The sequence below is a fragment of the Mobula hypostoma genome, chromosome X1, assembly GCF_963921235.1.
Source record: "Mobula hypostoma chromosome X1, sMobHyp1.1, whole genome shotgun sequence".
Classification (NCBI taxonomy): Eukaryota; Metazoa; Chordata; class Chondrichthyes; order Myliobatiformes; family Myliobatidae; genus Mobula; species Mobula hypostoma.
The window spans coordinates 6,787,290-6,803,591 of NC_086128.1; the positions used below are offsets into that span (position 1 = coordinate 6,787,290).

The 16,302-nt window shown below is 39.8% G+C and overlaps 1 protein-coding gene across 15 annotated transcripts in view; it reads left to right on the forward strand.

Annotated features, from left to right (window-relative positions):
• Positions 1-16,302, forward strand: part of tlk2 (tousled-like kinase 2) — a 180,041-nt gene that overhangs the window by 81,802 nt on the left and 81,937 nt on the right. For all 15 annotated transcript variants that reach the window (XM_063037716.1, XM_063037730.1, XM_063037715.1 and 12 more), the window contains one exon: positions 6,602-6,694. In XM_063037716.1, the coding sequence (XP_062893786.1) occupies positions 6,602-6,694 (93 nt within the window). The remainder of the gene's footprint in view (positions 1-6,601; positions 6,695-16,302) is intronic.

The window sequence follows — 16,302 nt, forward strand, 5'->3', positions numbered from 1 at the left end:
TGTCCTGAGGAAGCAGAGGCATTGGTGAGCTTTCTTGCCGATGACATTACTGTGGTTGGACCAGTACAGGCTATTGGTGATGTTGGCATCTCAACTCTCAACTTCAAAGCACTGATCCCTACCCCCCAACAAAGTCAATAACCAGCTCTTGTTTTGTTGACGTTGAGAGAAAGGTTGATGTCATGACAACATGTCACTAAGTGCTCTATCTCCTTCCTGTACCCCGACTGACCGTTATTTGAGATGTGGCTCCCTACGGTGGTATCATCTGCAAACTTGTGGCGCTAGGGAAGAATTTGATCATGCAACCATGAGTGTAGAGGGAGTAGAGTAGAGGGCTAAGGACACACAACCTTGTGGAGGACAGGTGTATTTAGAATAATTGTGGCAGAGGTGATTCTGGCTATCCGTACTAATTGTGGTCTTTTGGTCAGGAAGTCAAGGATCTAGTTGTAGAGGGATGCATTGACTCCCAGGGTCCAGAGTTTGGGAAAGTTTGCTTGGAATTGTGGCTGTCATCGGTGTACCACAAGAAGAGTTGATGGAGTGGGCCTGAGTAGGCCTGAAACAAAGACTGTTCAAAAGGTTGAAGTAACTTGTTGTTGCCAGTAATAAAATAAAACAAAATAACTAAAATACCTGGGCTCAGAACACACAGACCCTTACAACTCAACCATTCCTTTGATTTTACTTGTGCCCGAGGAGAACATGGGTCTGTCATCCACACGGTTCTGAAATCTGAACAGGAAACTGGTATTTTTATACAGAAATCGGCTTATCAGTTACAGATATTGATCATTGTGAATTGTATATGTTTGAATTCCTTACTCACAAGATCAGTCATCATTCACAATAGAAGCTAAAGTTAATCAAAACTTCAAGCAGATAGCTGATGATATTTTGAAGTTAGTAAACGTGATAGGGCCTTGGTTGTTGGGTATGTTTCACACTCTTCTGTTATCTTGTCTGTCTCTGTGCTTCCCCACCTCCCCCTGCCCCCACTGTGTAAAGGAACACTGTTTTCTTTCTGGAAAAGTCTCACTACAGAGGCCTCACTCATCTGGCTTGAGTACACTGTCACAGTCTGCCCAGCCTATCTTGTCTGTAGTAAGCAGAGGTGTCCCCAGTGGTCTCACTAGATTACAACTGCCCCAGGCTACCCTTGCTTTAACCTTTGATTTACTGCAACTTCCACACACACATCCTACAAAAATGGGCATGACTTGAGTTTTGATCCAAAGAAAGTTAACTTGAAGAAAAGTTATTCAATAGGAGAACAACGTCAGGGGGCAAATGCAGGGAAGCTGATTATGTCTCTGTTTGGGAGAAGCCCTCACACCATTGTGGTATGGCATGGAGGTATTAAAGAGATAGTATGTTCATGATAAGATGAGTCTGTTGTGTCCAATGAATTGGAGGCGACAGTGGTGCAGGGTGTCAAGAGATTCATGAATGTACTGTAAGTGGGAAGGGACTAGCCCAGAGGAGAAAGAGTCGAGTCTGGTCGAGGTAGAAACAAATGAGTTCACTGAGGCAAGAGAAAGCAGAAGCACGGGACAGTCCTGCTTATGGATTTTGGGCAGGAGATAGAAGTGGCTATGTTAGGCTGGGCCACTGTAAGCTGCAGAATGAAGATCTCCTGTGGAAAGGAGGCCCATTGCTGTCTGGGAGACCATGTGATATTTGGAAGGCTCATGATCCAAAGGGAAGTATGAAGAGGTGTCTGAGCACTGATATCTTGTCTACCCTCTGTGACAGGTTAATTCACTAAACACAACAGCAACCCTCCTTGTCAGCAAGTTGGATGATAACAAGGTTGGTTCTTGGTTCAGAAGAGGGTAGATTTGGTTGCAAGAGGAAAGTAGAAAAGTTAAGATGCTGTATGTCGCGTCAGCATGTAGCAATGAATAGGGTAAATGGCCAGTGGAAAGTGTCCAGGTGGATCAAGAGTACAGAAAATGGGTGAAAAGGGTCGCCTTTTGGAGTTAAGGGCATGAAGAAATGAGCACTGAGCCAGAGAGTGGCATGTTGAGCTCAGAGTTCACAGAAATGTGGACATAATGCTTCACTTGTTCAGTTGTTACTTTGTATTAACATTTATACTAAAGAAATACAGTGCCTATAAAAAGCCCCACCCCCCTGGAAGTTTTCATGTTTTATTGTTTTACAACGTTGAATCACAGTGGATCTAATTTGGCTTTTTTGACACTGATCAACAGAAAAAGACTCGTCCGTGTCAAAGTGAAAACAGATCTCTACAAAGTGATCTAAATTAATTACAAATATAAAACACAGAATAATTGATTGCCTAAGTATTTGCCCCCTTCAACTCAGTGTTTAGTAGAGGCACATTTCACAGCAATTGTAGTCTTGAGTCTGTGTGGACAGGTCTCCATCAGCTTTACACATCTGGACACTGCAATTTTTCCCCATTCTTCTTTACAAAACTGCTCAAGCTCTGTCAGATTGCATTTGGACTGTGAGTGAACAGCCTTTTCAAGTCCAGCCACAAACTCTCAGTTGGATTGAGGTCTGGACTCTGACTTGGTCACTCCAGGACATTAACTTCATTGTTTTTTAAGCCATTCCAATGTAGCTTGGGCTTTACGCTTGGGGTCATTGTCTTGCTGGAAAACAAATCTCTCTCAAGTCGCAGTTTTCTTGCAGACTGCATCAGTTTTTCCTCCAGGATTTTCCTGTATTTTGCTGCATTCATTTTACCCTCTACCTTCACAAGCCTTCCAGGGCCTGCTGCAGTGAAACATCCTCACAGCATGATGCAGCCACCACCATGCTTCATGGTAGGGATGGTGTGTTTTTGACACTCTGCGGTATTTGGCTTATGCCAAACATAGTGTTTAGTCTGATGACCAAAAAGCTCAATTTTGGTTTCATCAGACCATAGAAACCTCTTCCAGCTGACTTCAGAGTCTCCCACATGCCTTCTGGCAAAAACCAGCCAAGATTTCATGAGTTTTCTTTTCAACAGTGTCTTTCTCTTTGCCACTCTCCTGTAAAGCTGTGACTGGTGAAGCACCTGGGCAACAGTTGTATGTGCAATCTCTCCCATCTCAGCCACTGAAGCTTGTAGCTCCTCCAGAGTTGTCATAGGTCTCTTGGTGGACTCCCTCAGTAGTGCTCTTCTTGCACAGTCACTCAGATTTTGAGGATGGCCTGCTCTAGGCAGATTTACAGCTGTGCCATATTCTTTCCATTTCTTGATGATTGATTTAGCTGTCAGTGACTTAGAAATTTTCTTGTATCCATCTCCTGACTTGTGCTTTTCAACACTTTTGCAGAGGTCCTTTAAGTGTTCTTTTGTCTTCGTGGTGTAGTTTTTGCCAGGATACTGACTCACCAGCAATCGGGCCTTCTGGATACAGGTGTATTTTTAACTACAATCAATTGAAATACCTTGACTGCACATAGGTCTGCAAAAACTGATCTCCATTTAGACCATAAGACAAAAGAGCAGAAGTTGGCCATTCGGCCCATTGAGTCTGCTCCGCCATTTTATCATGAGCTGATCCATTCTCCCATTTAGTCCCACTACCCCGCCTTCTTACCATAACCTTTGATATCCTGGCTACTCAGATAACTATCAGTCTCTGCCTTAAATACACCCAATGACTTGGCCTCCACTGCTGCCCGTGGCAACAAATTCCATAGATTCGCCACCCTCTGGCTAAAAAAATTTCTTCGCATCTCTGTATTGAATGGGTGCCCTTCAATTCTTAAGTCATGTCCTCTTGTACTAGACTCCCCCACCATGGGGAAACAATTTTGCCACATCCACTCTGTCCATGCCTTTCAACATTCGAAATGTTTCTATGAGATCCCCCCTCAGTCTTCTAAACTCTAAGGAATGCAGTCCAAGAGCGGACAAATGTTCCTCATACGTTAACCCTCTCATTCCCGGAATCATTCTAGTGAATCTTCTCTGAACACTCTCCAACATCAGCACATCCTTTCTTAAATAAGGAGCCCAAAACTGCCCACAGTACTTCAAGTGAGGTCTTACCAGTGCCTTATAGAGCCTCAACATTACATCCCTGCTCCTGCACTCTATTCCTCTAGAAATGAATGCCAGCATTGCATTTGCCTTCTTCACCACCGACTCAACCTGGAGGTTAACCTTAAGGGTATCCTGCATGAGGACTCCCGAGTCCCGTTGCATCTCAGAACTTCGAATTTCCTCCCCATTTAAATAATAGTCTGCTCATTTATTTCTTTTACCAAAGTGCATAACCATACACTTTCCAACATTGTATTTCATTTGCCACTTCTTTGCCCATTCTCCCAATCTATCCAAGTCACTCTGCAGACTCTGTTTCCTCATCACTACCGGCCCCTCCACCTATCTTTGTATCATCAGCAAACTTAGCCACAAAGCCATCTATTCCATAATCTAAATCGTTGATGTACAATGTGAAAAGAAGTGGCCCCAACATGGACCCCTGTGGAACACCACTGGTAACTGGCAGCCAACCAGAATAGGATCCCTTTATTCCCACTCTCTGTTTCCTGCCAATCAGCCAATGCTCTATCCACGTATGTAACTTTCCAGTAATTCCATGGGCTCTTAACTAATTATGTGACTTCTAAAACCAGTTGGCTGCACCAGTGATAATTTGGTGTGTCATATTAAAGGGGGGGGGGGGAAGGTGAATTCTTATGCAATCAGTTGCTCTGTTTGATATTCGTAATTAATTTAGATCACTTTGTGGAGATCTGTTTTCACTTTGACATGAAAGGGTCTTACACTGTTGATCAGTGTTTTAACAAAAGACAAATTAAATCCACTGTGATTGAATGTCGTAAAACAATAAAATATGAAAACTTCCAAGGGGAGGTGAGTATTTTTTATAGGCACTGTATATTAGCGTCCAAGCCATCTTAAGGAACTATTCATTGATGGTCAAAAGCTCTCTGAAACATGCATATAGTAATACTATTAACTAAATAATGGCACTAAATGTCTGTTATTGAAAGATTGCTGGGGTTTGTAATTAAAGATAAGGTTTCAAGGTATTAAGTCACTTTTCATGAAATTGGGAGAGCCAGCAGTGGTGCAGAATGAATGATGAGGTAATTTCTGACTACTGCTTTTGAAGAATTGACTAAAGTGGTAAATGTTATTTGTATGGCCTTCTAAAGAGCATGGTCAAAATTGTGTAATAAAACAGAATGATTTGAAAGCAAGGTTAAATTAAAAATAAGAATGAATTGAAAGAACTCTAGAAAGTTGGAGCCATGCCAAATGATACACTATCCAAACCAGGATAGTACTCAGGCATCTAGAGGGCAACATGTGACCAGAGTTGGTCAGCAAGCATCTTTTGTAGATGCAAATGTGAAGTGTTTGCTAATGCTGCAGGTGTAAGGGATTATAAAACTAGGTATCAACATTTGCTGATGATACAGAGATGGGTTAATTGTGAGGAGTAAGGACGGAAATGGTCCGATGCTAAGGGGAGTCAAGAGGTTAAGCAGAACAGTACAACCTGGGCAAATTTATTTTCACATAAGCAATACAAGGTCCTAAAGACTAGAGGTTCTTCTGATGTTGGGGAAATGTAGGTCAGGCAGCATTTATAAAAAGGAATAAACAGTTATTATCAGGCTGAGACCCTTCATCAAGACTGAAAAGGAAGGGGGAAGATGCCAGAATACAAAGGTTTGGTGGGGGCAGGGGGAAGGAGGAATAGCTAGAAGGTGATAGGTGAAAGCCCTGACTGGACAGAGTACTCTAGCCTTCTGAAGGTGGAATCTTTAGAAGTCCAAAGAGGTGGTGGGTACATTGCTAGGAAGTGAATGTCAACGTGATCAGCAAATGTCATGAAAATATTTAAGCAGTCTTTTGGAATGCTTTTATCAAAAGAATGTGAGTGTAAGGACATTGAAATTGTTACAGCGAAACCAGATCTTGAATACCACAAAGGTTTCTGAGTACCATGCCTTGGGGAAGAAATGGCTTAAACTTGGACCGATTGCATAATGTTAGTAAAATGCTGAGCATCAGATTACAAAGAAATATTACACAGAATGCAGTTGCATTTATTGGAATTTACAAGTTGGAGAGTGCTTTGATTTAAGTTTTCAAGGTAATGTGGGGAACTGATCGGACAGATTGAATTGCTGCCAGGAGGGTTTATTTAAGAGATACAGTGTGGAGCAGGCCCTTCTGTCCCTCAAGCTGCATCACCCAGCAACCCTCAGTTTAACCATAGCCTAATCACCAGACAATTTACAATGGCCAATTAACTTACTAACCAATGTGTCTTTGGACTGTGGGAGGAAACTGGAGCTTTCAGAGGAAACCCATTCCTTCCACCGGGAGAGCGTATAGACTCCTTACAGAGACATCAGGATTAAACTCTGAACTCTGTCCAAGCTGTAATAATGTCATGACAACTGCTACACTATCATGTTGCCCATGGTCTTACAAAAAAAAGTAGCCAGATATTGTCAGAGAAAATTATGAAACATTTCTACACATAAAATTTTGAACTGTAAGCAGTTGATACTTGGGTCGTAAATAGATTTTTGATAACTAAAGTATAAAATCTTTATTAAAGGAAATGGTTTGGTGTGTTTGCAGACAGACTTCACACTGGAAAAGCTCACTGCCTTGGAAAGCAACAAAAATTCTGACCTGGAAAAAAAGGAAGGCCGGATCGATGATTTACTCCGGGTAAATCTTTTATTTAAACTAAGTCTGCATTTTCTGATGTATCAAGATGCAAAGGTGCAGCTTAATAACATGCAACATTTGAGCACAGTTGCCACAGCTAACAGAAAGGAGATGGTTTCTGCATTTAACTTGATCTAGGTCTCCTTATCACAGCTCTTCTGCAAAGTGTGTATGGGATTCACTCCTTAAGAAGGGCATCATTTAAGGGATTACATCGAGTTAGTAATTCTGCTGAATTACTAGCACTAGTGTAATGGGTTTGAGCATTTGAAATCAATACACCTGTGGGTAATCCCCCAGGTGTTATGGAAGCTCACATAAAACTGCGCAAAAAAAAAGTTCCGTACAAAATATGAGCCTCCTTTTGATTCCTTTCTGCATTCCTTCATTTTATTGTATTTCAAACACTCTCATGCCAAGCATGGACTCTAGATTGGATTTGGAATCTGCATGGTTCATATGCCCAATCATGTGCCAAATGGGACATATTTGGAATGTAGGAATTTAATTTCTAAATCTGTTTTAGGGTGCAAAGTAAAGCATAGATCCTGAGATCTGCCCGTAGAGGGAGAGCAACTTAGAAATGAAACATGCTCTCTCTTGAGGTGTAGTACATGTTTGTTTGTGTACGTGTAATTTGTCTAGATTGCTTTTTACTTTGTGCCCTAATACAACTTTAGAAATCAAGTTCATTTCTTTCTTTTTAAATCTTTTTATTGAGTAAGTATACAAAAAAGGTAAGCCATATAAACATTAATACAATGTTAAAGTATAATAAAATTCCAAAAGATAACAATACCAAAAAGAAAATACTACAAACAATGTAATTTAAGCATAAGAAACCAAAATAACATAATAGTATACTAGATTTTATATATATCAATGGAAAAAAAGAAAAAAAAAACCCCAAAAAAAACCCACCGTGCAACTAACTAAAAGCAAAGCAAAGCAATGGGCTAACTTGAAACCAAACAGAGTTAAACTTAAAATCACGTCCTCAATCCCGACCTCCATTAAAACAGTGAAAAAAACCAAGAAGGGTAAATATTACATTAAATGAAAATATCGAATAAAAGGTCCCCAAATCTGTTCAAATTTAAATGAAGAATCATAAAGGTTACTTCTAATTTTCTCCAGATTCAAACATAAAATCGTCTGAGAAAACCAAAAAAAGGTAGTTGGAGCATTAAGCTCTTTCCAATGTTGTAAAATACATCTTTTCGCCATTAAAGTAAGAAATGCAATCATTCTACGGGCTGAAGGGGAAAGATTACTAGAAATTTTAGGTAGTCCAAAGATAGCAGTAATAGGGTGAGGAGAGATATCTATATTTAATACCTTAGAAATAATATTGAAAATATCTCTCCAAAAAGTTTCCAAAGTAGGGCAAGACCAAAACATATGAGTTAAAGAGGCTATCTGCCCCGAACATCTATCACAGAAAGGATTAATATGCGAGTAAAAACGCGCTAACTTATCTTTGGACATATGTGCTCTATGCACCACTTTAAATTGAATTAGGGAATGTTTAGCACAAATAGAGGAAGTATTAACTAATTGTAAAATCTGCCCCCAATCATCCACAGAAATGGTAAGCCCTAATTCCTGTTCCCAATCTACCCTAATCTTATCAAATGGAGCTTTCCTGAGTTTCATAATAATATTATAAATCATAGCCGATGCACCTTTCTGACATGGATTAAGGTTAATTATCGAATCTAAAATATATATAGGAGGAAGCATTGGAAAGGAAGGAAGTATAGTACTTAGAAAATTTCTAACTTGTAAATATCTAAAAAAATGTATTCTTGATAGGTTATATTTATTAGATAATTGTTCAAAAGACATAAGGGAACCATCTAAAAATAAATCCAAAAACCGTAAAATACCCTTAGTCTTCCAAGTTTGAAAAGCGCGATCCGTAAAAGAGGGAGGAAAAAATATGTTACCTAAAATAGGAATCGCTAACCCGAATTGATTAAGATCAAAAAATTTTCTGAATTGAAACCAAATACGCAAAGCATATTTAACGATCGGGTTAGAGACTTGCTTAAGGCGTTTCGAATCAAAAGGAAGAGATGAACCTAAAATAGAACCAAGTGTATAACCCTGAACAGATTGTAATTCCAATGCTACCCATTTAGGAATAGATAGTATATCCCGGTCAAGTAACCAAAATTTCATATGTCGAATATTAATAGCCCAATAATAAAATCTAAAGTTAGGTAATGCTAAACCTCCATCTCTCTTAGCTTTCTGTAAATGTATTTTACCCAGTCTCGGATTCTTATTCTGCCAAATAAATGAAGAAATTTTAGAGTCGACTTTATCAAAAAAAGATTTAGGAACGAAAATTGGTAATGCCTGAAACACATATAAAAATTTTGGCAAAAAAAACATCTTAACTGCATTAATACGACCAATCAAAGTTAAATATAAAGGAAACCATTTAGATGAAAGAAATCAAGTTCATTTATTTAAATGCTCAGATGATATACCATTGGCCCATATGTACCAGCCACATTTAGAATTGATCCTGAATCCATACCTGACCTGAGCACAGTTGGAAATACAGGCCAACAGAGAAATATAAAGGTTGTGTAACTAATGGAGTGAATGTAATGTCAAAATAATTCATTTTATTTGAAATAATGTTTACAGATCAAACTAGATCTGGGTAATATAACCACTGTGACACAAACTTCCACCAATAGCAATTACTGATTTGTGCCACTCATTTTACAGAACTATCATTGGGCCAAGTAAGAGTTTTACAAGTACAATGCCTGGTAATTTTTGTTTTTGATGGAGATTCTTTCCTCCCCGAAGTTTTTAATTCCATTCTATACAAACAGTGCTGTTGAATTATGTGTGTCATTTCACATGCTCATCGAAAAAATAAATGTGTGTGAGTGCATAATGCTTTCACCACCTCGAATGCCTTCCATATTTCAACCATCCTCTGGATATTTTCCTCATCACTTCTAAACCTCCTACCCACTCCTTCCCTTCTTGACTGTAGAGCCCTCTGCTAAGGGGAACAGCATCTCTATATCTACCCTATGGCCTTCGTACCTTTTAGTACTTCTTCCTTCACTCCAAAGGAGATGAACCCAGCCTATTCAGCGCCTCCTGTTCATTGCAACAGTACTTTATACTTTATTGTCGCCAAACAATTGATACTAAAACGTGCAATCATCACAGCGATATTTGATTCTGCGCTTCGCACTCCCTGGAGTACAAATGGAGTATTCCCTGGAGTATTCTGATTAATCAATGCATACCCTACAGTGTAGTTACATCCTTCCTATAACACAGCGAGCGGCCCTCTACATGGAGTCTGTGCTGTGTTGTACCATAACCTTTTGCTTTTGACTTCTACCATGGCTAATGAAGGCTTATCCCTTATGCTGTATTCACTTTACCTATCTGTGCTGCTGTCATTGGGGATCCTTGGCTGTGTATACAATGTTTCCTCCTGTTTCTTGGTGGTACCTGGAGTACTAATATTCATTGTATTTATCCTAGCTTTATTTAAAAAAAGATTACCTAAAACTTTTTAGAATTAAATTCCATTCTGCCATTCTTCTTAGCAACTGATATCATTTTGCAGACCGTCTACCTAGCTCAGTATTTAAAAACAAGGCCAGTCTTAGTACCCTCTGTGAATTTACTAATCGTAACTTCTACATTTTCATCCAGTTGGATAACATGTATAACACACAGCAAAGCTCCCAGCACTTATCCCCGTGATACACCACTGGTTGCAGGCTTCCAATCTCGCCTCTGGACTACCATTGCAGAGTGATCAAAACCACATTTTGGGTAATTTTTGATTCTCCATCATGATGGTGACAGACAGGGCAATTGTGATTTCACTGCTGACTGCCTAATTATATTGATTGGTAAAGGTAAGTCCACTTAGTCCTTTGAGGGTTCTTGGAGAGATTGCTTTCGTGTTGCCTATTTTCTGCTACTGGAGGCAAATTGACCTGGCTATGCTGAAGGTAAACGCACTAGCAAAATTTCTTTTAACCTCTTGTATGACTTTCCACGGTTGAAAATGTGAGAGTTGCACAAGAACCTTGATGCTGGGAAACTGATTTGACCTTGTACTTAGTCATTCATTATTCAATTTGATATCTGTGATGGCCAGCTCAAAATTCTGGCTCTACTTGAGGCAGCAGTGGCCTTTTAAGGGAATTATTGAATTTGGTTGTGTTTTTGCATCAACCTATCATGGTCATTATTACCAAATATGGCGGGGCATTAGATGTAATAACAGCCAGGTTATGGTACCATTTCATAGAATATTGGTCAGGCCATAGCTGAAGTACTACTTATAGTTCTGGTCATTACACTCATGGGAGAATGTGATTGAACTGGCAGAGGAAACTTACCAAGGATGGCCTGAGATTGAGTGTTTCACTTGCAGAAAGTACTGCATAGGCTGTTTCTTTTTCTTGGAATGGCAGAATCTGACAGGAGCCACAGCTTGGAATGCACAGACTTCAATGCCCTTCTCTTGGGCAGCAGTAACCGGGCAGCATTTTTGCTTGATGCCTAGTTCTCGCTATAACCCCGAGGCCACGCAACTCCCCCGCCATCCACCCTAGCTGTTTGATAATAAGTCAGTGGATCGGACTTGCAGCGTTCCTCAGTAAAAATATCCAGCAGGATCCTGTGATTACAAGGAAAGTGACTAAAATGATCACTTGCTGTTAGACTGCATACAGCCTTCGCGCACTGCCTCCTCTGACGTCTTTCTGATGCAGGCAGCAGCACAATCCACACCAAGTCCAGCTCCTTCAGTTTTTCCACCAACAATCAACTTGCTGATGGGGTAGGCCTACAGTACTTTGAAGTTCTTAATGTCCAGCAGGGTTTGGCAATCATTTTTAAGAGGGGCAATAACACCTTCAGTTGGCCCCGTAGAAGCCACTGCATCAGAGTGTGCCACCATCTTACCAGAAGATTAACTGTACCTCAGATGATTGTAAAGAAGGCTTGGCTGTGATTGTTGTTTTTCTCCGTTCCAGCTTGATGCTAGGTGATTTATCAAGTTTTGCAGTGTAACAGTTTACAAGTAATTTTGAAGGATGGATAGGAATGAACCACATTGCTGTTGGCATGGTATCGCAATGAAGTCAGACTTGTATATTAATTTGCATATCAGGTGACAATAACAATCCAGTAATTATTTGTTTATTATTGATTCTCAGTTTTACTAGGCAACCGGGTAACCCATTGGTGCACCCTTTGGGAGAAAGGTAGTGCAGTCTGATGTGATGTGCTTTGGAAATTAAAGAAGAAAAACTCAGTTTTTTAGGAAGAAAGACGTGTAGCAAGACAAATATAGCTCCTCCTTGTTTAACGAAGGACATTTTTGATGACAACATTTCTGGTTGATCTGCCACCCTTCAAGAATACTCTAACGTTTTCATTTCTTTTTCCCCGGCTTAAAGCCACATACAGCTGACCATGCTGGAATACTGGTTTTTCCAGAAAAATCAGCACATTCTCCATGGTTTGGCCTTGTGCCTTATTTATAGTCATAGCAAAGCATGACCGTATTGTGAACTGGCTCCGCTGAAGAGGGACATCTTCCCCTTCTGATAAATTGAGAGTAATTCTTGGGATCATGACAATGTCATTTTTGAACGCGCCAATGTTCATCTTTGCTACGATGAGATTGTCGTGCAGTTCTTCCACCATCATTCGCGTTCCATGGCAAAGCCTTGGTGGATCCAAGTTCCTCATTGAAATGATGGGAGATTCCCTCTTCAATTCCAGTTTATGTGGTGGCAATCCAGAGAGTTCGACTGAATTAAGGAATTCCATCGTGAGGCGCTGCTGAGGCTGGCTGTGTGCATGAGTCGTGGTGTCACGTCGTGGTTTCCATTAAAGCTGGAATCGGCTCGGGTTGTGGAAATCAGGGCTTGTTGATTGACGAGTGAGCAATGTTATACGAATATATAACCCTGAACTTTGCATGCATTCTGTAAGTTAGCATATTTTAAGTCGATTTAGTCAATAAAGTGCCATTGTAGTGCACCGTTTAGGTCACAAACAGACAAACAGAGCATGAGAATTTTAGTAGTATATAGATTCCAGAGTTCTGTTTTATTTGACTTGCTTGAGATTCTGAGGAGGCTTAGAGGAGACCTGATGAACATTTCCTCAGGATTGAAATGCCTAACACTAGAGGGCATGCATTTAAGGTCAGAGGGTGGATTTTCAAAGGAGATGTGTAGAAAAAGTATTTTTTTTATTACAGTGATCCTGGAATGCGATGCCGGGGATGGTGGAGGCAGATATAAGAGAGATTTAAGAGGCTCTTTGGCACATGAATGTGCGGAGACTGGAGGGATGTGGACCATGTGCAGGCAGAAGGGGTTAAGTGTCAGCGTTATTAGTTGCGTACAATATCGTGAGCCAAAGGGCCTGTTCCTTTGCTGTTCTATATTATCTGTGACTTAGTGGTTCAGGCCCCTGAATCGTTAGTGTAATTCAGATTTTAACCATTGTCACAAGCCATAAGTTAAAATCAAAAAATATATATAACCATATAACAATTACAGCACAGAAACAGGCCATCTCAGCCCTTCTAGTCCATGCCGAACTCTTACCCTATCTTATTCCCACTGACCTGCACTCAGCCCATAACCCTCCATTCCTTTCCTGTCCATATATCTATCCAATTTAACTTTAAACGACAACATAGAACCTACCTCAACCACTTCTGCTGGAAGCTCATTCCACACAGCTACCACTCTCTGAGTAAAGAAGTTCCCCCTCATGTTACCCCCAAACTTTTGTCCTCTAATTCTCAACCCATGCCCTCTTGTTTGAATCTTCCCCACTCTCAATGGAAAAAGTCTAACCACGTCAACTCTATCAATCCCCCTCATAATTTTAAACACCTCTATCAAGTCTCCCCTCAACCTTCTACGCTCCAAAGAATAAAGACCTAACTTGTTCAACCTTTCTCTGTAACTTAGGAGATGAAACCCAGGCAACATTTTAGTAAACCTCCTCTGTACTCTCTCAATTTTATTGACATCCTTCCTATAATTCAGTGACCAGAACTGTACACAATACTCCAGATTTGGCCTTACCAAAGCCTTATACAAATTCAACATTACATCCCAACTCCTATACTCAATGCTCTGATTAATAAAGGCCAGCAAACCAAAAGTTTTCTTCACCACCCTATCCACATGAGATTCCATCTTCAGGGAACTATGCACCATTATTCCTAGATCCCTCTGTTCTAAAGCATTCTTTAATGCCCTACCATTTACCATGTATGTCCTATTTTGATTAGTTCTACCAAAATGTAACACCTCAAAATGCTGGAGCTACTCAGTGTTTGTCCATATATGGAGGGTAAAATTGAGTTGTGATGTGGTTTGTAGTATCATAAATAAGCCCCATTATATTTGGTGCAGTCTGGATGTTCCCTTTTAAAATGTGTTATTAATAAAACAGAAAATCTTAGAATTATTAAGCAAATTAAGTAGCACTAGGGGTGGGAGGAGAAGAGAGAAGACTTTAACATATGAGGTCTAAGTCCTTCAATCAGAACCAGAAAAAGTTGGAAATAAATTTTAAGTTGCAAAGAAAACTGGGAGGAAAAGGGGGGTGGGGTCTGAGAGGGATTGAATGATACAAGTGGAGGTAGTGTTAGTTGCAAAGTTGCCATATTCTCTGAATCAGGTTACTTCACCTGGAATGATACAGTGAGTACATAAGAACATGCCAAAGAGCAGCACCCAGTTGGTAAAGTTGCAACATAGGGCTGCATTTATTTTGAAGAACATGCTATGGGTGGTGAAGGAGACAAATGAAATCTGAAATACCAGTTGAGGGAAATAATCTGAAATCATTGCATTTGATTTTGAAGTCAAAAGACTACAATGTCTAGTTGGAAAATAGGTGCTGTTCCTCAAGATTGCATCGGGCTTTCTTGGAACCAATGGACATTGATGGAAGATTAAAGTGTCAGACTTCTGGAAGCTCAAGGTCACTTTTGTTGGCTAAATGAAGATGTTTTGCTAAGTCATCATCCAAAAATGCACAGGACCATTCAAGTATAGTGGAGACGAGATCATGATCATTGAAAGCAGGATACTTCAGAAAGAATGAGAAGGGAGGAAAAACTCTCATCATGGACCCAAGGAATCCTTCCAGATGAACAAATGATTTATTTATTTCCATAGGTGCTGCCTGACCTGCTGAGTCACTCCAGCATTTTGTGTGTGTTGCTCGGATTTCCAGCACCTGCAGATTTTTTTTCTTGTTTAGAACACTACCAATACCTCCACAGTACTGTAAAAATGTATTGGTTCCTAATAATAGTTATCAATGGAGGAATTAATTCATTCTACACTGCTGTGTCGTTTTGTACATGAACAAAATCAGTGCAGACACCTAGTGTAATGGACTGTCTTCATACAATGTTTTCAACAATTGCATCCTCCAGGACTTCATTTTATTGTTGATAACTTGATTCTTCGTAGGTCCCAACTTGTTGAAGTAGTGAAGTAGTTTCATTTTCACTCCCAGTTGTTTCTGGCATCTCCAAGCCTGAATGCTTGGAACTGTAGTGAGCAAAACAGATTTGAATTGTCTTATTGCATATTTCTCAGCAACTGTCAGTGACAAAAATTACTGCTTTTTGAACACAAACACGCGCAACTGATGTGATTTAAAAACTATTCTCTAAGCATGGTGTAGTGTCTAATGACCTCAAGTGCACACGACTGACACTAGTTAGAACCTGTTTGGCAGCAGTCTCTCACCCCTATTAAGCAGCATAGTGTCCCAGATAAGCGAAAGGAATCTTGGCTATTTTCTCAATTCTTTTTTTGTTAAGAGTTCTTCTAAATAAATGGCTGCCCTAATTGACTGGAATGGACTTTCAACAGTATAACTGCAGAGCTTTGGTTACATGCTAAGTCCCCTTTGGAAGAAGAGGCACTGCTTTGCCTACATTGTAATTACATTTTGTGCTCAGCCCAGGACAGGTCATCTGCGATGTTAACGTCCAGGAATTTGAAGCTGCTTATTCTTTCCGTCCCTGACCCATCATTCGAGTATGTGGTCTCCTAACTTTGCCTTTCTAAAGTCTTGAATCCAGCATTTTCAGATGTCCATAGTTCATATACCACATTGCTAAAATCAATCATCTTTTCTCTTTTCTCTTTCCTTAACGTTTAATTTGTTGCTTCTCATTTCAATGGCTTTTTCTTGGCCAAAACATTACTACCTTATTTCTGCCAGTACTGACGTCCTTTCTGTCATTCTGCCCTAGTTTGCATCGGAGTTTAGTGAAACAAGAAATTAACTTTTTTTCCAATATTTTATATTACTAATTTTACATATAAGAATACAGAGTACAAGAAAAGAATACAGAGTACAAGAAAATAATATATATCAATACATCATACTAAATCGCATATAAAGACTCCTTACCCTATATTCATACAGATTAATTAATTCGTAACATTGAAAGAAGTAATTTTATTATATATAAAAAAAAATCTAACCCACTACCAAGACCAAACCGGATTAGTAAAGAAAAAAAAATAGTCATCATCTGTGCT